Consider the following 22,504-nt stretch of genomic DNA (forward strand, 5'->3'; position numbering starts at 1 on the left):
CTTAAACCTGATTGCTCTTCAGCTGTCTGCAATTATTGTAGAGGAAAAGCAATTAATTGATTAAAAGAATTCAAACATTACAAGAACAATTTTCAACATTATTAGAAAAATGCTACATTTAATTTGGCATGATTTTTTTTTGCTGGTATGGTATCAACTTGTTCAGAATACTAATGCAGAAACATGACCTTATTTTTTTAACCAAAATATGAACCACAAATTAATTCCATACATTTTTAGCATGCAAGCCAAACAATGAATTCTAATGTTTTCCCCTCAACTATCAGGATATTTCCCTTATACTTTATGGACATATGTATTTCCTATGTAAATGTCCATCCTGACTCAATTATGCACTATTATTTTCATCAGTAAAACTAACAGAAGCATTAGCATAAGGCCTCATTATTTTCATGTTTAAAACTATATGGTCACAAAAAGGACCTGAAACATGATACTTCCTTTACCAATCTAACTTTAATTTTCTTCATAAATTTGGGTTAACAGTCAGTACAAATGACTGGCTCATATTATATTTTGTTCATATGAAAATAACAACATAGTAAAAAAAAAAAAAGAGGTCTACCAATAAGTTTTTATTCTATTTCAAATAATATAAAGGAATATTTTAACCTCAATCATTTTAAAGATTACTGTTACTTTAATTTTGCTAAATTCAACCAATCAAATTCAATTATTACACTAATTCACTTTAATAGAATACAAAAATTCCATAGGATATTAAGTTTTCTGTATTCTCCATGAAATTTAAAAGCAGACTAATCAAGGAAAATCTGTACCAAGTGACTTAAATTTTGCTGAATTTTGTCAAAATCATTTTGTAGAGAATCTACTAATTCAAAAAAGTACAATGATCCTAACCAAATCAGAAAAATCATTAAATTATGTCAACATGAAAAATCTCTTTTATCATGGGTGCTTTGAAATAACAGCTCTGTTTGGATTCATTACTATGTCAATCAAATAAATGAATTCCAGGAACTGCCAAGTCACTCTATCAGTAAAAACTAATTCCACATACACTCTTTAGAATAAAGAAATTTATCTTACCATGGATAAGTAAAACTCCACCAGCACCCTCTCTGCATAATGGAATCCTTTACTCATACTGTTTTTGGATGACTGAATTCCCACCCATCATACAAACTGGCAATATATCTGGCAATGTAATCATTATATGAAGGAAAGGGAGGGGGTATGGAAAGGGAGAAAAGTATTTGACTTGTAATGAATCCAAATCAATGCAATACCAACCCATGTCATAACTAAATTATATTCTAATTTACTTCATGGTCACAACTTTAATCATGATGAAAAAGTAATTTTTTTAGCCATTTGACTACATAGAAAGCAACAATAAAAGAAACTAGAATTCTGTTATAGTATAGTGCTGATTCTCCCCAGAAACAGGATTCATTGAATTTCTTTCCTTTTTTTTTTGTCTTATAAAAGAGGATCAAGTAATTATTTTAAAGAACTAAATTTTATATATTATAAAAAAAACTTACCTTGAAAGTCACTGTAGCCTTTGTACAATAAAATCCTATGGAAACAATCGGATCCTTTAGAGCCTGAGACTTCTGCTGATGCAGAGCTGATACTGTATCACTTACAAGATAGTCATCTTCTCCATCATCATAACTCACAATGGCAGGAACAAATGACCAAGCCCAGGATACCCATCCCTGGGACTGTTCATCGTCTTGTGCATAAAACTCTTGAGCTTTATACTGGGTAGGATACTGTATATCAATTCCAGTTTCACCTTCACCACCTAACCATACAAAATACAAATAGGCAATGCTATCAGGTTTAGCCAGGGAAAAGTAGACACAAAGTAAAGAAAAAGATACACTTACCAGATCCTCCCCTTCCTATTTCTAACACTTCTATGTTTCTGTATTTGTGAGCATCCACAGATAAACAGATAAATATGAGTATATTATTTTATATATGTTAATCTTTCCCTCCCCAAAAGACAGCAAGATTTCAGGAAAGGACTGTGTCATACTACCTCTGTGTCTCCCCACTGTCTACCTTACCCACTCAACACTTGATGCAACATATTGAGCATGCAACAGATTTTCAATAAAGTCTCAGTTGTTAATTGATAGAAACGAGCATCTATATGAATTCTTTCTTCAACAGAAACTGACAAATAAAATTTCTTGAGCTAATTTTGAAACAGACTCCTTTTACAACAAATAATCAAATATACACTGGAAGTATGTTTGCACAGGACAAGAATGGAAATTACCTTAAAAGATAGCCAGACTCAGGGGCAGCTAGGTGGCAAAGTGGATAAAGCACCAGCCCTGGATTCAGAAGGACCTGAGTTCAAATCCGACCTCAGACACTTAACACTTACTAGCTGTGTGTGCCTGGGCAAATCACTTAACCCCAACTGCCTCACCAAAATAATAATAATAATAATAATAATAATAATAATAAAGACAAAAAAAGATAGCCAGACTTTCTAAATCCAGCCACTTACATGAAAGGAAAAACATTCTAATGCAAGCAATCCTCAAAATCAAAAGACTATCCTAAAAATACTATTTATTAAACACATATAACAAAATGCATTTTATTTACAACCTAACATGGCGTTACCTGATCTTTACCACATGTGAATACAACATTTCAATATGATTGTGCCTGACATATGAAGAACCTAAAAAGCACAAAGATTTTCTTTGGTCACACAAATATTAACATAAAATTCCTAAACTTTCTAACTTATTGAATCAGGTCGCCTCCTTTCAGAAAATAAATCCCATTGGTTTCTGTTACAAAGAGGCATGCTATCATTGTCAAAGAACAAGATAATATTGGATTTTGAGATGCTTCAAAATAGAGTGAAAGTCTGACAGGGATTCAAACAAATCTGATCTCATAAGATAACTCAGTGAATAACTTCTACCCCCAACACACACCTAAGTATTACATTCTTCCCTCTATTTTGTAAATCTTCTGAAATTTTACAAATAATCCATTTCCTTTAGACAGATAAGAATCCAATTCTTCCTTCCTATAACGATTAGAATGACGCCACCTGCTGGAGACTTACTGTAGGAAAGCCCCAACATGAGGAGAGGGCCTCTGAGGGCAGGACCATGTGTCTTTTCGTTGGCGTCAGGAAGTGACATTTGCTTGTGGGAGGAAGAAGGGGGAGGTTGGCGTGCTGGCTCACTCTCTTTCCTGAGGACTCTGGTGGAGAAGGGAGCTAGGAATGCTCTCTCCCTTTAATAGATAGATGAATCTAGGCCTTTCTCTTTCTCTTCACCAAATTCTTATTCTCCTTAATAAATGCTTAAAAGCCTAACTCTTGCTAGAGCTTATAATTTATTGGCGACCACTCATTAGATACTTTAGACAGTATAGCTAGAATTTTAGCCCTTACAAAAGAAACCAGAAAAATCAAAGGTTGGAAGTACTAAGAGTATTCCAGCAATGGGGAATAGTCAGTGGGAAAACATATAGATGAAAGATGAATGATTAAACAAATAAACAAATGAAGCATTTATTAAGTGCTTACTATGTGCAAAGCACTAGGCTAAGCATGAGAAATATAAATAGAAAAATAAGATAGTGTCATTTTCAAAGAACAGGAAATAAGCCAATGTATCAGGAACATAGAGTATCTACTATGTGCAATGCATTGTGCTATGCGCTTTATAAATATCTATCTTGATCTTCATAACAACCCTGTGAAGTAGGTGAAAGTATTAAACTCGTTTTACAGTTGATAAAACTGAGGCAGACAAAGGCTAAATGACTTGCCAGAGTCACACAGCTACTAAGAGTCTGTGGCTGGTTAAAATCAAGGATTCCTGACTCCAATCCCAGTGTTTTATCCATTGCTCCACCCTGCTGCCTCCTAGGAAGGATCCAGGTTATGAATTTTAAATGCCAAGAAGACTTTATATTTAACCAGGATATAACAAGGAGGTAGAGTAGAGGATGATATAGACAGATCTTTTTTAATAAGCCTGTGTCTCCTATCTCATTCAAGTTGCAAGTTTGTTGGCACAGACATAATAATTGAGATCATGGAAGCTTTGCGAGGGCAGGGAGATAATCAAGGGCAGAAGATATGTAAAAACAGAAACAGGGGCAGCTAGGTGGCGCAGTGGATAAAGCATCGGCCTTGGATTCAGGAGTACCTGAGTTCAAATCCAGCCTCAGACACTTGACACTTACTAGCTGTGTGACCCTGGGCAAGTCACTTAACCCCCATTGCCCCGCAAAAAAAAGAAAAACCAGAAACAGGGGCAGCTAGGTGGCACAGTAGATAGAGCACCGGCCCTGGAGTCAGGAGGACCTGAGTTCAAATCCAGCCTTTGACACTTGACACTTACTAGCTGTGTGACCCTGGGCAAGTCACTTAACCCCAATTGCCTCACCAAAAAACAAAACAAAAACAAAAACAAAAAACCAACAGAAACAGAAAAAATTTATCAAAGGAATGGTTACCTGGAATAAGTAAGAGTGATCAGATGAAGATCAAATCAAGGACTCAAGCCTGTGAGACTGGGAGGATAGTGGTATCCTCAACAGTTTCAAGGAATTTGAAAAGAAGAGAGAGTCTAGGGGAAAGGATTTATGTTTTAGACATGTTGAATTTGAGACACCTACAAATATCCCGTTTGAGATGTCCACATAGTACTTGGTAATAAGCAACTGAAACTCGGGCTAGATGTACAGATCTTGAAATCATCTGTAAAGAGATGATAGCTAGATCCAAGTTGGTGAGATTGTCAAAGCAGGTAATGGCCTCAAATGGTCTTTCTGATAAACACTCCTGTCCCTTGCTATTTATTAATTTAATAAGATGAAGTTCTGGGGACATATAGTTGATGTAATTCTGCAGTGTTTTCTAGAAACTATTCAAAGTATATCTTTTTTATTCTATACTCAGATGAATAAGGACAGATAAAATCTCAATCCTCCAAGTTTTCATTGAGCATCACTCAACATCACAAGTTAAGCGATCTTACTAAATGTATGTTTTATGTCCCACAGACATTAGTCATACTCTGAGAAGTTTTTATAATGTGGTTTTATTTTTTAAAGTTCCATTACTTTTTCTTTTTTGTTAAATATAAAGCTTCAGGATAGGAAAAATGCCTTTAACACACATTAATATAATGATAAACAAGAATTTTTTCTCATGTTTTGAATTTAGATAACATTTCACAAGCATCTTTTTAGATTTTAAGTTCATGAGAATGTTCAAGTAATGGGATGTTTAGTTGAGTGAATATTAAATAACTCTATTTCTACTCTTATTAAAACTATTTAAATGATAGCTAAGTTCACTTTCCTGCCTTAATATCTATAGTGCAGTGAGCATTCCCAAATATTTTTTTTCTCTTAGAGTTTTATCTTCTCTCTGAAATTATTTTGGACATTGACCTTATTGCACATGGAGTAATCTAAGGTTAGAAAGTTTATGAAATTAAATTGACATTATTTGGGAAAGTGGGTAGTACAGCCCATGGAGTAAGAGGCTTGGATTCTGGTGACTGAAGTTCAAATCCTGCCTCAGGCATTTTTTTAGCTATGTGAACCTGCACAAATAATTTCAATCATAGTTTCTTCATCTATAAAATGAGAGGTCTTACATCCATGCAGCTCTAAGTATATGATCTATTCAAGACTAATCACTGACATTAGAAAATACCGAATGGTTATTATCCTTGGAGATCCTAGACTTAACCACCAACATAGATTATTCAAAGAAAAGGTGGAAATTTGTACAATGCATTACTGCTGGCTCTAGAAATTTAATTCCTCTAGCAGTGTGGGGGAATGGGCCACACTTAGACTTCAATCTCATCTGAATTTATCAAAGGAAGGAAGAATACACATATACATACACACACACACACACACACATATGTATACACAGATTTGAGTACAGAAATGCATCATACCCAAGTGGGAAACAGAAGGGTAAGGAGTTAAAAGGGAGAAAAGAGTAGAGAAAGAATAGATTAAGGAAGTGATTAATAAAAAGGAAAATAAACTCTTTTGGGGGGGTGGGGCAGGAATGAGGGTTAAGTGACTTGCCCAGGGTCACATAGCTGGTAAGTGTCAAGTGTCTAAAGTCAAATTTTAACTCAGTTCCTCCTGCATCCAGGGCCAGTTCTTTATCCACCGTGCCACCTATCTGCCCCCAGGAAAACAAACTCTTAAAAAGGGTGCAGGTAGGGGCAGCTAGGTGGCGCAGTGGATAGAGCACCGGCCTTGGATTCAGGAGAACCTGAGTTCAAATCCAGCCTCAGACACATAACACTTACTAGCTGTGTGACCCTAGGCAAGTCACTTAACCCCAGTTGCCTCACAAAAAAAAAAAATTAAAAAAGGGTGCAGGTAAAATAGAAGGAAAAGTAGAAGAGAAAAGGATGGGGGGGGGGGAATATATAATCTGTATACATAATGTGAATGTGAATGAGATGAAATATAAAACCAAAAAGATAGCAGAATGAATTAGTAATAAGAATCCAATAGTATAAGGTTGACAAGAAACATACTTGAGACAGAAAGACACACACAGAGTTTAAATAAGGGGATGGAGCAAAATCTATTATGCATCAGCTGAAGTAAAAAAGGTAGGGATTGGGGCAGCTAGGTGGCACAGTGGATAGAGCACTGGCCCTGGAGTCAGGAGTACCTGAGTTCAAATCCAGCCTCAGACACTTAACACTTACTAGCTGTGTGAGCCTGGGCAAGTCACTTAACCCCAATTGCCTCACTAAAAAAAAAAAAAAAAGGCAGGGATAGCAATTATTACCTCAGACAAGTCAAAAGCATAAAATATGAAAGGAAAACCACATCTTCCTAAAATAAATATATATATACATATATATAAAATATACCACAGAAAATGAATTAATATTAATACCAAATATGCACCAAGTGGCATAGCATCTAAACTCTTAAGGCAAAGTGAAATGAGTGATAGTAAGAAATACTAAAACTATAAGAGTGGAGGAAGTTCAATTTACTACTCTCCCACCTAGGAAAATCTAACCAAAAAATAAAAAAGAAATAAAGTACCTAAAGAGAATTTTAGAAAAGTTGGATATGATAGAGCTCTGGAAAATACTGAATGGGAAAAGAAAGGAGTATATCTACTTCTTAGCTGTGCACTACACCTTCACAAAAACTGATCATATATTAGAACACAAAAAGTCACCAAAAATACATAAAAATAGAATATTAAATGCATCTTCTACTGACAATAAGGAAATAAAAAATAAATTCAATAAACAATCTTTGAAGTAAAGATAAAAATGAATCAGAAACAATAATTTCATTAAATGTAATGACAACATTGAGACAATATGACAAAATTTGGGGGATTCAGTCAGAAAGTAGTAATTGAGGAAAAATTTGTATCTCTAAACACTTCAATCAATAAAAGAAAGAACAGATGAATAAATCTGGTATGTAACTTAAAAATCTAGAAAGCCAATAACTGAAAAATTCCCAGTTAAACACAAATATAGAAATTCTGAAAATCAAAAATGAAGCAAAGAAAAAAAAATAAAAGTAATAAATAAAACTAGCTACTTTAACTTTTTTTGGGTGGGGGGTGACAATGAAGGTTAAATGACTTACCAAGGGTCACACAGCTAGTGAGTGTCAAGTGTTTGAGGCCGGATTTGAACTCAGGTCCTCCTGAATCCAGGGCGGGCACTTTATCCACTAAGCCACCTAGCTGCCCCCCCCACCTAATTTGCTTTTTAAAAAGAAAACCAAATTGCCAGTATCAAGAAAGATTAATTCATAATCAAGGAAAAATAAAAGCTATTATAATAAGAAGCTATTTCTTCCAACTATGTGCCAATGAAACTGATTACCTAAATTAAACAGATGAGCATTGACAAAAATAGAAATCCTCCAGATAAAAAGAACAGGAAATAAAGTACTTAAATATCTCTATTATAGGAAAAGAAATTGAACAATGGATAAATGAACTCTCAAAGGGAAAAACAAAAACACAGGACCAGATGGATTTACAAGGAATTCTACCAAACATTTAAAAAAACAATTAATTCCAATACAACATAAACTGTATGAAAAAATAAGTAAAGAAGGAATCTAACTGAATTCTATCGATGATTCAAATACAGGGCTGATAATTAAACCAAGGAGAGTAAAAACAGAGAAAGAAAACCATAGACCAATTTCCCTAATGAATACTGACATAAAAATTTTAAATAAAATGTTAAGGAAAATTCAGAAATACACCCAAAAAATGATAAGCAGGCTGGATTTCTACAGAAATGCAGAGCTGCTTCAATATTAGGAAGCTATACACATAAATTACCAAATTAATAACAAAAATTTTAACAACATAGGAGTATTTCAATCCATGAAGAAAAGGCTTTTAACAAAATACAACACTTATTAGTGTTTAAAAAACACACTAGATAGCTTAGGAATAAGCAAAGCTTTTCTTAAAACAATAGGTAGCATCTATCTGAAACCAAGAGCCAGAATTACCTGAAATAGGGATAAGCTGGAAAAATAAGATCAAGGGTAAAATGAGGATTTTCCTTATTGTCATTATTATTCAATATAGTACAAGAAATGCTTACAAGAAATAAGACAAGAAAAGAAGAAATAAGTGTAAGGAAAAGAGGAAATAAAACTATTACTCTTTGCAGATGATATGATAGGTTGCTTAAAGAACTCTAGAGAGTCAACTAAAAAAAATAACTGCAACAATTAACAACTTCAGGAAAATTGATGGATATAAAATAAATCCATGCAAATTATCAGCATTTCTCTATATTACTAACAAAATTGAGCAGGAAGAGATATAAAGAGAAATTCCATTTAAAATACCTACAGATAGTATAAAGTACTTGAGAATTGACCAGCCAAGATACACACAGGAATTATATGAACACAATTACAACACATTCTTTACACAAATAAAGAGATTCACATTTTCTGGACTCCAAATCTAACATTATCCACTATGCCACCTAGCTGCCTCAAACATGAACTATTATTGTGTCAGCTCTGGAGAATACTGTCATTGTAAAAGTCCAGAAATTATCTAGACATTAGAGTTCCCATTTAAGTACTGTGTGGGAAGTGCCTTGATACATGATGCTCAAAGTTTCCAACTAGAATCTCAGCATGTTAGAATCTTTCAGACTTATATGAACTGAAGTATAGTGAAGTAAGCTGAACCAGGAGAACGTTGTGCAATGAAAGCAATATTGTTTGATGAAGAACTATGAATAACTATTCTCAGTAATGCAAGGATCCAAGACAATCCCAAAGAACTAATGATGAAGCACACTATCCACCTCCAAAGAAAGAACTAATATTGAACACAGACTGAAGCATGGTTTTTTTTTTCACTTTATTTCTTTCATTTTTTCCTTTTATTAGAATTTTCTTATACAGAATGACTAATATGGTAATGTTTCAAATAACTGCACATGTATAACCTACATCTCATTGCTTACTGCCTAAAGTAGGGGTTCGGGGAGAGGGAAGGAAGGATAGAATTTGAAGCTCAAAACGTTAAATAAAAATGTTTATTATTTTTTTTAGAAAGTATACTTTAGGGGCAGCTAGGTGGCGTAGTGGATAAAGCACTGGCCCTGGATTCAGGAGGACCTGAGTTCAAATCTGCCCTCAGACACTTCACACTTACTAGCTGTGTGACCCTGGGCAAATCACTTAACCCTCACTGGTCCACCCCCCAAAAAAAAAAGTATCCTTGAGCCTGCAGAGTGGTCAGAAATAAGTAGGAAAATATTTAGATGGGAATAGGTAGGAAGATATTTAAATGTCCCTTACATCTAGAACACAATAAAAAAAATCAAAATGACTTCATTTGTCTCACTGGCAACATTTTAAGCACAAGTAAAACAATGAGATTAGGAATCTCCACAAATGCGCAAGGTTAGGCTCTCCTTTGTATACATTATTACTCTCTTATTGTTGTTATAAATACCAGGACTTAAGCAAACAATTAATTTATAATAAAAGTCATACATGACAATTCATCACATTTGTTTTGAACTTAAAGCTAAAACTAAGCATGAAGTGAGGAAAATATCTCAAGACAGGGTCAAAATCACATTCTCCTTCCCTAGAATTGGTTTTAAAATGTTACAAAACTCCTACCACAACTAATGCCTTTTATTGAGAAGTAGACAGAAATCAGAAACCAAACTGAATTTAGTGAAGTGCTGATAGATACAAAATTTTGTTTAGTTTGTTTTACTAGTATCGCATAGTTAAATATTAGAAGCTCTAAAACAGCACCATTTTCCTCATCTTCAGCTCCTGGATAAGAGTAACTTTGGGTTTTCAGATAATAAGATACAGAAATTCATTTGGGGGAAATACAATCTCCTCTGTTTGGTTTTTAAAATTCTTCACATGATAGCGCCAGTCAATCTTTCCAGCCTCATTATATATTACTATCCTTGCACTCTATGGTCTAATCAAACTGATCAGCCTTCTTGCTGTTCCTCACACAAGATTCCATATTTATACCTTAGTCCAAAAATGGAATACACTCTTCTCCCCTCAGATTCGCTTTATAGAATCCTTCACTTCCTTTAAGAAGTAGCCCCAACTTCTACATGATGAATCCCTCAAACGGCTAGCACTTGCACTCACTACCTTATACACAGTGTTCTAAAAGTTTCAGTGTAGTTTTAAGCTTTCGTACTCCAATGCCCTACTCTAGTCGTTTAGCCATAGCTACTAAAACCTAAAACTGCATTAGATTTTTGGAACACCGTTTAAATCCTATATTTATTTCAACTTATTCTACATAGGATTATGTATATACACTATTTCTCCCAACAAAATGAAAACACTTTGAGCACAAGAATTATTTCAATCAGTTGGTCAATAAGCATTTATTAAGTGCCTACTATGTGACAGGCACTTTAAGTATTGTAATCCCCAGCACCTAGGACAGCATCAGGCATTTAATTGGTGTTTAATAAATGCTGGTTGATTAACTGATTAGTTCTGAAGTACAGGAAGAACTATCAGAGGAAGACAAACTACACAGCTGTGAGTCACAGATGAGGCACATACTAGACCAATGGAATCACAAGGTGGCAGGAGTATCATCAGTGAGTTTTGCAGAGATAGAAATAAACAACCCTGAAAATGGCCAAAGAAAGCATTTTATGTCTAACAGTTTAAGAACTAAATAAAAGTGAGTATTTAACAACTATCCTGATTCGGGACATCATTTTACTAGTCAAAAATTAGTCAAATATTTTTTTATCTTATAAAAGGCTAATTTTTACTTATGAATAAAAGGCAAAAACCCCAGAATTCTAATAATTCTTCCACAGAAGTTAAAACTGTCAGTTCTTTCTGTTATGCTCACATCTGTAAAATAAAAATTCTATGCTTAAAAACCTCTAGTGGCTACTTATTGCCTCCAAGATTAAACATAAAATGTTCTAACTGGCATTTAAAGTCTTTCATAATCTGGCCCTTTTCTATATTTCTAGTCTTTTTACACCTTATTTCTTTCCACATACTCTGCCGTACAGTGACACTGGCCTCCTCAACTCCAGGCAGTTACACTGAATGTCTTCCCATGCCTAGAACTCTCTCCCTTCTCATTTTTTTGCCCTTGCTTTCCTGGCTTCCTTCGAACCTTAGCTCAAGTCCCACTTTGGGCAAAAATTCTTTCCTGATATTCCTAAATCTTAGTGCTTTCCTCCTGAGGGGATCTCAAATTAAACCTGTATCCATCTTGATTGTACATAGTGGTTTATGGACTGTTTTTTGCCTTTCTTTATATCCCTAGAACTTAACACAGTGCCCAGCACATAGTATGCATTTAATAAATGTTTGTTATTGACTTGAAAATATTTCTGCTCCAGTACTTTCTGAAATTCTGAAAAAGGGATAAATATAAAAACACAGCAAATCACACAAAAATACAAATGTTGTTTAGAATATTATCTTGATTCAGCAAGATTATAGCTCTGCAAAAGGCTAAGTATATACTGTTTGCATCCTCAGCTGATGGCAAGAAAATATTTCCCAGACTGCATATGGAGAGATATCAATATAGCCATATAGCCATATATAAATTACCCTTGAGGAAAGAGGTATGCACTTCCTATTTCTAGTCTTACACTTAAACAGAGATTATTTTCTGTTCCCAAAAAATACCTGAGGACACAGGGACATGTTTAATAACTTTAAAAATCTTAAAATACAGGACTTCTGGTCACTATATGCTACATCAAAGTTTATACTTATCAAATCTAAATTATTACCAGTTTATAATTTCTAACTGGAATACAGATATCTTCCAACTGTCTTGTCTTAACTTTTCAAAATGCACATTTTAGTTACAAATAGTATTCAATTTTATTAATAATACTAAAGCAACACATATATAACACATATTTGATTGCTTAGTGCCTCAGGGAGGGAAGGAAGGAGGAATAAAATTTGGAAAAATCAAAAAATCAAAACTATAAATAAAAATGTTTATTATTTTTAAAAATAATAATTATACTAAAGCAACTTTCAAAGAAAAAAAATCAAGAATATTACCAATGACCGATCAATGAAAATCCTTCCAAAATATTACAGAATAACAAAAATTAGCATAATGTTTTTGTAAATTTCCCATTGGTAAAACAAATTTGAAAACACATGAATTGTCTTATCTATATTTTTTTCTGTAATGATTAAACTTACCTGGAATGCTTCCTAATATATCTTTAGTATGACAGCTGAGATCTTCTGTTTCTCCATCTTTAAAACTTCCTATTTCTCCATAGTAAAGAGCAACACCTAGTTGCATTATACGAATAAACATTGGGAGTTGTTGATCTGTGATGGAAAGCTTTAAACTCTCAACTAGGGTATGAATCTGAATAAAAAGAACAAGAAAATAATGGAAAACAATTAAAGGGAATGCTTTTTAACAGAAAACACACATAAATTTCATATTGTATTCTTGAATTATAAAAAAAAATCATACAAACCATAGACACTTGCCTTTATCTCACTGAAATCAAACTAAAGTAATTCTTTTTTTCCAGGAGCAATGATATTTAGATGGAAAACTATGTGCATGCAAATGGAAACTTAAGAAATCACATATATCCTACAACTGAAATACTTGATCTACTATAAGTAATTATCTCAGAATTCAGCAATAAACTGAAACATTCCTTGTAAAATTTGGGACAGTAAATGTCTCATGATGTCATCTTAGCAAAATTTTTATGTGACTGCCATTGTTAGTTTTGTTCCATAAAGAATATGTACATATCCTAAAGACATATGTAAGCAAAGAAAATACTAAAATCACAGCTGTGGAAACAGTGAATAATAAAATACATTAGTCTCAAAAACTGAAAATCAAATGAAGTTCACCTTCCCAAATGTTTTTAGAAGTCATCTGAATAATTATCTAATATCAATCAATGGCAAGACAAAAATAAGATGAATTTCCAACAAGGGGGATATAAAGTTGCCAAAAACTAAATGCTTAAGGAAAAAGGAACATCAATGGAAAGGTTAGAAATGAAAGTAGCTAAACTGTAACAAAGCTCTGTTTCTCAAAAAAAAATTTTTTTTTCTATTACCTGCTGAAGTAGTTATAAGACACAGGGAAAAGAGAATAATGGAGACTATATTTTAAGTCAAAAATAAAATTGTAAAATGAAGAAATGAGGAAGGAAACAACTTCAAAAGGGAAGAGACAAACACCTTGAACTTCAACTTCTTGTAAATATGCTTAAAAATAGTTTGCCACACTCCTAAACTCCTTCGAGTTAAGAGTTTCCTCTGCTAATACATTTTGGACTGAGACTTCAATCATTAGTCTCTACCTCATCCTGATATCTGAAACACCCAGAAGATTTTCTACCCTTATAATTTACTAAGAAAACTCCTGGTCATTTGAGACCATTTCTTTATTTTACCTTCAACTGCACCTGAAATCCTCTCCTTCTTTTCCCTTCTCTTAGGCAGATAATAAGGGTGGTCTACAAATACAGAAAATGTTCTGTGAAAGAGGAACTGCATTCAGTTTGACTTGAGGACAGAACTAGAAAAGATGGTTAGAAGTTACAGAGAGACATAGCCTCCATAGAAGGAAAATTTTCCTAACAAGAGTAGAATTGATTTGAATTATACTTCCTTTGCGGTCATCCAGCAAGGGACTGAAAAACTCTTGTTGGGTATAATAACAACAACAATAATATTCCTTGCTCCCTACTGCCACTTCCAAGCTCTATGCCTTCCTCCTTCACTCAGGAACCTCTCTTCCTTTGAAGTTCATGCTATTCATAACTACCACCCAATCAAAATCTTGCGAGCTATTGTCTACTCCCAATTCATCACTCTTCTTTCCACTCTAACTTCTGCCCTCATATTAGAAAATTTCAGCATGCCTGATGACTCTCTTTTAAATATGCTAAACACTCAATTCCTCAACCTCCTCACTTCAAAGGAACTACTATTTCAATCCAGCTCAATTACAAGGATAGTGATACCTTTATTTTGCCATCACCCACAAAATTACCACTTCCATATTACAGAATTCTAAAATCCCCATAACAATCATAATCTATAGGCTTTTCACCTCTCCCTCTGCAATCGCTTAAAAACCCCTACTATTCATTTACTCCATAACCTCCTCCATTTTCTCCTGGGTCAACTGCCCTGCACTAGTCACTCTCTCTCTGTTCTTTTCTCCATCTTAACCCCTTAGTGAACCAGTTCAACTCTACACCATCCTCTTCTCTTGAGTCCTTGACTCGCTGATATTTCCTGTTGCACCCTGCCCAACCCTCAGACTTAAATCACTCCCACAATCCACTGCCACTTTTTATCCTACACACATGCTGCTTAATGAAGGTGGAGAAAATCACAGAAGCTTTATGACTGGATCCACTGTTGTTGTTTGTCCTTCATTCTTGAAGAGGACCATAACATCAGGAGGTGATGATGTCATGATTGGCACTGAATTGGATATAAGTGAGAGATGGTTGTGGCAAGTCACCACAACCTCTCTCTCCTCCAAAGCCATCTAAATCCAGTGGCAAGATATATACATCAGGGTTACTGGAGATGGTTCCAGATATTTGAGGCAACTGGGATTAAATGACTTGCCCAGGTTCGCACTGCTAATAAGTGTCAAGTGTCCGAGGCTGGATTTGAACTCAGGTCCTCTGGGCTCCAGAGTCCACTGTAAATTTATGTTACATTAAACGCAACCATGCGTTGACTGCTGCTAGGCAATCCCAGTATTCTCCCCCATGAACTCACTATTCCACTCTCCAAAACAACTTTACAAAACTTTTTTATCCTTCCTTAAACCTCCCATGGCTCCTCTCCCCACACTTTGAGCTGATAACCTTGCCTTGTATTTTACAGAAAAAATTTGAGGTCTTTTATTGTGAGTTACCTTTTCTCCCATCTTCCTCATTTCCTGTCACTCAGGTGCCATCTTCCACTACCTCATCCTTCACCTCTTTCATAAGAATTTCCCTCCAATTTCCATTAAAAAAGGGGGGGATGGGGGAAGGACCCACATACACAAAAATATTTATAGCTGCTCTTTTAGTGGTGGCAAGGAATTGGAAATTGAAGGGATGCCCATCGTTTGGGGAATGGCTGAACAAGTTGTGTTATATAAATGTAATGGAATACTATTGTGCTGTAAGAAACAATGAGTAGGAGGATTTCAGAGAAAACTGGAAGGACTTACAGGAACTGACACTGAGTGAGATGAGCAGAACCAGGAGAACACATGTGTGTTGATCAACTGTGACAGACATGACTCCTCTCAGCAATACAATGGTCCAAGATAGTTCCAAGGAACTCATGTTATAAAATGCTCTCCAAATGCAGAAAAAAAGAACTGTGGAATTTATATGCAGGTTGAACCATACTATTTCTACTTGTTTTGTTTTTCTTTTTTGAGGTTTTTCCCTTTTGCTCTGATTCTTCTTTCACAGCATGACTAATGCAGAAATATGTTTGATGTGATTGTACATATATAACCTATTGCTTGCTGTCTTGGGAAGGGAGGAGGGAGGGAGAAAAATTTGAAACTAGAAATCTTATAAAAACAAATGTTGAGGGACTTCCAGGGTAGAGACAAGATGGCAGAAGAAAGGCAGTGAGCTCTTGAACTCATGACAAGATCGCTCCAAAAAACATGCAAATAACACCATAGGAAAATGCCTGGAGCAGCAAAACTCACAGAAGAATGTGCTGAAATCATCTTCTAACCAAGAACAGCTTGGAAGGTCAGAAGGAGGGAGCTGCTGTGCTGATACAGGAGTCAAGCCCAACCACAGAGTCACCCTGACACAGATCCAGTCCCAGAAAGGCCTCACCAAAGAGGGAGACCCCCAGAGCCTCTGAATCAGCTCAAGTGCCAGTGTCGTCTGGAACTAAGCTCACAGTCTGGTAAGAGGGCTGAGCCCTGGGCAGGGGGGGAAACTATAGGGGTCTATGTTGGTGCTGAGGCAGAACTTGGGTTTTTCACCCCTGCCGAGAACCAGGAGGTAGGCTTGAGTAGCAGTGGCCCAGGTGGGGGAGGGGCACAAACTTGTAGGAGCTAATAACCACAACACACAAAGCTGGTTGATTAGCAAGTTGGCCTGGGGTCATCTACAGACCAGGGAACAGGCCAGGCTAGGGAAGAACCTGATCCTCCTTAAATCATACAACCTGGAACTTCTTAAGCTTGGGATACTGAAGCCTAGAAACAATGCCCCACTTTAAGGAGCTAAAAGTCTAGTAAAAGAAAGGCAAGATGAACCAACAGAGAAAGGTGAGGACCATAGAAAGTTTCTTCAGTAACAAGGAAGACCGAGGTGCACCCTCAGAGGAAGATGTCAACACCAGAGCTCCTATATCTAAAGCTTCCAAGAAAAATATGAATTGGTCTCAGGCCACAAAGGCGCTCAAAAAGGACTTTGAAGATAAAGTTAGAGAGGTAGAGGAAAAAGTGGAAAGAGAAATGAGGGTGATGCAGGAAAGACATGAGAAAAAAGTCAACATCTTGAAAAGCCAAATGGAAAAGCTCTCTGATGAAATTAATTGCCTAAGAATTAGGACTGAACAAATGGAAGCCAGTGACTTTATGATTAACCAAGACACAATAAAGAAAATCCAAATGAATAAAAACATAGAGGGCAATGTGAAATATCTTCTGGGAAAATCTGCTGACCTAGAAAATAGGTCCAGGAGAGATAATTTGAAAATTATTGGTCTACCTGAAAACCATGATCAAGGAAAGAGCTTAGACATCTTCCAAGATATTCTCAGGGAAAATTGCCCTGAAATTCTAGAAGAAGCTAAAATAGAAATTGAAAGAATCCACCGACCACCTCCAGAAAGAGATCCCAAAAGGAAAACTCCTAGGAATATTATAGCCAAATTGCAGAGCTCTCAGGTCAAGGAGAAAATATAGCAAGCCGACAAAAAGAAAGAATTCAAGTACTATGGAGCTCCAGTCAGGGTAACACAAGATCTAGTAGCTTCCACATTAAAGGACCGGAGGGCATGGAATGTGATATTCCAGAGGGCAAAGGAATTGGGATTACAACCAAGAATCACCTACCCAGCAAAACTCAGAATTATCTTTCAGAGGAAAAAATGGGACTTTAATGAAAAAGAAGACTTTCAGATATTTGTGATGAAAAGACTTGAACTGAATGGCAAGTTTGACTTTCAAATACAAGACCCTAGAGAACTATAAAAAATTGGGGTTGGGGGACATGCCTGTGGTCGTACAGTGGGTGACTGTCTTGTGTCTGAGGCTGGGTTTTGGTTGGGATCCCCCTGGATCCAGGGTGGATGCTTTGTCCATTGTGTCACTGAGCTGCCCCATGATGACATCTTTAGGGTTAAACTGAATGGTGAGGGGAATTCACTGGGGGAGGGGGGAAGGGCAGAAGTGAAATCCTACATAAAAAAAACAAAACAAAACAGGAAAAGGCTTATGGAGTAGGGGAAGAGATGGGAGAGGAGCAGGGCAGTAAATGAATTTTACACTCATCAGAAGAGGCTCAAAGACCTTAAACTCATCAGAGCTGCCTCGAGAAGGGACTAACACACACACACACACACACACACACACACACACACCCCCAACTGGGTGGAGTAATCTCTTTAATCTGGGCAGTAAATGAGCCTAACACTCATCAGAATTGGCTCAAAGACCTCAGTCTCATTAGAATTGGCTCAAGGACAGAATAATATACACACTCAATTGGGTGGAGGTCCCAACAGGAAAATAGGAGGGGAAGGGGATAAAGAGAGAGGGGCAAAAGAAGGAAGGGCAGAGTGGGGGAGGGGACAGACAGAAGCAAATCCCTTTTGAAGAGTGATAGGATGAAAGAAGATGGATAATAGAATAAATATTATGGGGAAGGGAATAGGATGGAAGGGAAACAGTTAACAATAGTAATCCTGAAAAAGAGAAAAGGGGGAAGAACTGTACAAAAAATATTTATAGCAACTCTTTGTGGAGGCTAAGAATTGAGAATCAAGGGAATGTCCAGGGTAGACAGGGAATGGTTTTCAGAATAATGTTAATATATTAAGTTTAAATTTACCCAGATAAATTATTTTCAAAACTAACATTAGGGAAAAAAATTCAGTAAGGACTTAAAAGAAATAGTCACCATAAAAAAAAACAAAAGAAAAAAAATTAAAATATAAATGACCATACAAAAACTGGGAATAACAGGTAGGTCTCATATATAAATATAAACTTGGTTATGCTACTGCTACTCCATCTACTCTGCCATATGTTTTGTGTTTATCCAGGATTCATTAAAAGCTTTCTTATATAATAAAACATAAAATAAAACCCATTATTATTATTTTATCATCCATGGTTGTCTATATTAGTATTTCCATTATATAATTTTGCTTGTCAGAAGCTGGCAAGAGCAATAAAAGTTTACCTGATATTTTTTTTTTTTTTAGTGAGGCAATTGGGATTAAGTGACTTGCCCAGGGTCACACAAGCTAGTAAGTGTTAAGTGTCTGAGGCCGGATTTGAACTCAGGTACTCCTGACTCCAGGGCCGGTGCTCTATCCACTTCGCCATCTAGCTGCCCCTAGTTTACCTGATATTAAAACTTGGCATTCACTTGACACTAGCTGGGTGACTGACCCTGGGCAAGTCACTTGACCTTCATTGCCCCGGGGGGAGGAGAGAGGAGAACTTGGCATATAAGACCTCAAATTTCTAACCAAAAAAAATTTTTTTTTGCTGAATTAAAAAATACCAACTTTAAGTTACCATGAGGATTTTAAGCTTTGGGGTTCATAGCATATGTTTAGAGGACATACTGATACTGTGTAAAGTAATACTTCTAAAATGCTGTCTAAGGTCACTGCCTGAAAAATAAGGGTTTTAGTGACATCATGAATAGGGTTCTAAAGTGAGAATCAGAGAGACCTGGGTTCAAGATCCAACTCACACACTTACTGGCTATAATCCTGAGGAAGTCACTTAACCTATGTGCCTCAGTTTCCTCATCTGTAAAATGGAGATAATTGTGAGAATCAAATAAAACTTATGTAGGAAAAGTGTTTGCAAAGGTTTAAATGTAATATACATGTCAATAGTCATTTTAACTTTAATGCACTATAAATGTAAAATGTATCAGTATGATGTGGTAGATAAGAAAGCTAATGGTCTCTTATGCTGCCTTAAGAAAAACAATGTCCAGAGCCAGGGAGGTAATAGTACCATTGTACTCTACTATGCCCAAATAATATTTAACATTATACTTGGTTCTGATCAACACATTCAAAGCTGAAGCCTTTTAAGCTGGAAAGCATTCAGAGAATGGTGAATGACACAGACATCATGCCCTATAAGGATCAAGTGAAGGAACTAGGGAAATATGGCCTAGAGAAAAGAAAAAATGGGGAAAGGAAGGAAAGGGAATATGATAGATTTTGAAGCAACTATCGGTCATATTCATCTTGGTCCCATAGGACAAAGCTAAAAACCATGGGTGGAACCTACAAAGAGGAAAATTTAGATTTGATATAAACAAAAACTTCATTAAAACTGGAATTCTCCTAAAAAATAGAATGAGCTGCCTTAAGAGGTTCAATTTGATTCAATAATCATTTATTAAGCACCTACTACTTTTGTCAGGCACTGTGAATAAAAACAGAAAAATTAATTCCTCCCAGTCTTCAAAGAAGATTATAGGTGGTAGGGGGGGAATACAACTCTTCCAGAAAGGGACAACAGATAACACAAGTACATAAAAAATTAAATAGTTTCTGGGAAAGGGGACTGGAAACTGGGAGGACCAAGACAGTCTTTCTGCAGGGGCGACAATTAAGCTAAGCTTTGAAGGAAGCTAGGAAGTCTATAACAATGTCCATCAGAATTTGGGGGTAATGCATGCAAAGGCAAAGCTATAACATGTACAGGAATCACCAAATAGCAGTTTGGCCAGGACATGAAGGAGACCATACACAATACTCATCTCTTCTGTAAAGAAGAAGAATAGTACTGGCATCTTGTATGTGTCTTTTTTGTACATCATTGTTTATACATTCTCTCCCATTACTGTGAGCTCCTTGAGAGTAGAAAGTGCTTTTTGTCTTCTTTGTGTACCCAGTGCTTACCTCAGGTCTGGTGTGTAATAGGAACTTAATAAATGCTTGCTAATTTAACTTGAAATGTGCATGTATCTCTATCAAATTTTAAAATAACCAAAATGTTATGAGAAGCGATAAAATGTTATCATCCCCACCCCTATACTCAGCTCTTCTGGTCCCTACCTTCTGTCCTGTGGCTGGACTTTCTTTTGTGTAGTCTGTCAATCAAAGTGTATGCAAGGACTTGTGCCTTTCTATTTTTATCTTCAACACTTAGCATGATGCTTGCCACAAAGTAAGGACTGTAAGAAAATAATGGGCTTTTACCAACACCTAAAGGCCCCAGATTGATTTGGACTGATCAGATTGACTGAGAGTGAATGACCACTGATTAACCCACTTAAAGTTAATTCAATTGAAGCCACACCTGCCTGACTCTGAAGAAGGTACTGTTCTCAGCTAACCTCAATACGAGACCACCCTCAAGTCCAGTGAACCAATGGATTTGAGTGATTATAGCCAATTAACTGAAAGCAGTGTATAAGGACTGCCTCTTCCAGGGAAGCAGAAAGATCTTCCTCTCTCAGCTGGTCTCTCAGACAACCTCATGGTGGAGGACTTGGGAGAAGAAGCAGGAAAGGCTGAACTCTTATCTCTCCTCTAGAGTAGATAGGTTTCTTAACTTTCTGACCTCCACGTGTTCTCTCATTATTAGTCTTTCTTCTAATAAATGCTTAATGCCCGAAAACTGGAGCTAAAGCTTCTAATTTATAAGTAAACCCTAGCTAGCTTTCCCTATACTTGGGACAGGAATAAGGTGACCACACATTTAGTTTTACTCATCATAGGACTTAATAAATGTTTTTGCTTTGATTCTCTTAATCAGAAATCATGCTACTATCTTGAACTGGGGCTACAAAATATGAAAAGCAATTCATGCTACTTTTTTCAAAAGGGCCTTGAAACAGAAATTCCTCAAATGTCATTAGAAAAACCTATACAGGGGCAGCTAGGTGGTGCAGTGGATGGAGCACCAGCCCTGGATTCAGGAGGACCTGAGTTCAAATCCGGCTTCAGACACTTAACACTTACTAGGTGTGTGACCCTGGGCAAGTCGCTTAACCCCAATTGCCTCACCAAAAAAAAAAAAAAAAAAGAAAAAGAAAGAAAGAAAAAGAAAAAAAAAAAGAAAAACCTATACAAGGGCAGCTAGGTGGTGCAGAGGATAAAGCACCAGACCTGGATTCAGGAAGACCTGAGTTCAAATTCGACCTCAGACACTTGACAGTTACTAGCTGAGTGACCCTGGGCTAGTCACTTAATCCTCATTACCCCACCAAAAAAAAAGAAAAGAAAAGAAAAACCTATACAAATTTGTTCTTGGTAAATAACAATCTAGACCACTGGAATTTTAGAATGAAAGATGAATCACTCAAAAAGCCTATGTAAGCCATACTTTATCACCTGTGCAAGCCAAACTTGCCATTATCTCAATTCTAAATGGTTATATAATTATTCAAATTTATATATTTATATGGTCATAGGCTAAGTCAAAACTAACCAAAGTACCTATGCTTTTCAAAAGAAATAAAATGTGGGCAGCTAGGTGGCGCAGTGGATAAAGCACTAGCCCTGAATTCAGGAGTACCTGAGTTCAAATCCGGCCTCAGACACTTGACACTTACTAGCTGTGTGACCCTGGGCAAGTCACTTAACCCCCATTGCCCCGCCCAAAAAAAAAAAAAAAAAGAAATAAAATGTAGAAAGGTAACCATTTAAATGCATTTCTTAAAAACCAGAATGGAAAAAATATATGACTATAAGCTAAAAAATAAGAAAGCCA

At 36.1% G+C, this 22,504-nt stretch overlaps 1 protein-coding gene across 1 annotated transcript in view; it reads right to left on the reverse strand.

The window, feature by feature from the left end:
* VPS13B (vacuolar protein sorting 13 homolog B) overlaps nt 1-22,504 on the reverse strand; it is a 996,174-nt gene that overhangs the window by 882,789 nt on the left and 90,881 nt on the right. The window contains exons 7-8 of the mRNA XM_043982862.1: nt 12,754-12,928; nt 1,530-1,795 (exon numbers count right to left, since the gene is read on the reverse strand). Coding sequence (XP_043838797.1) covers nt 1,530-1,795; nt 12,754-12,928 — 441 coding nt within the window. The remainder of the gene's footprint in view (nt 1-1,529; nt 1,796-12,753; nt 12,929-22,504) is intronic.

Source organism: Dromiciops gliroides, chromosome 1, assembly GCF_019393635.1.
Source record: "Dromiciops gliroides isolate mDroGli1 chromosome 1, mDroGli1.pri, whole genome shotgun sequence".
NCBI lineage: Eukaryota > Metazoa > Chordata > Mammalia > Microbiotheria > Microbiotheriidae > Dromiciops > Dromiciops gliroides.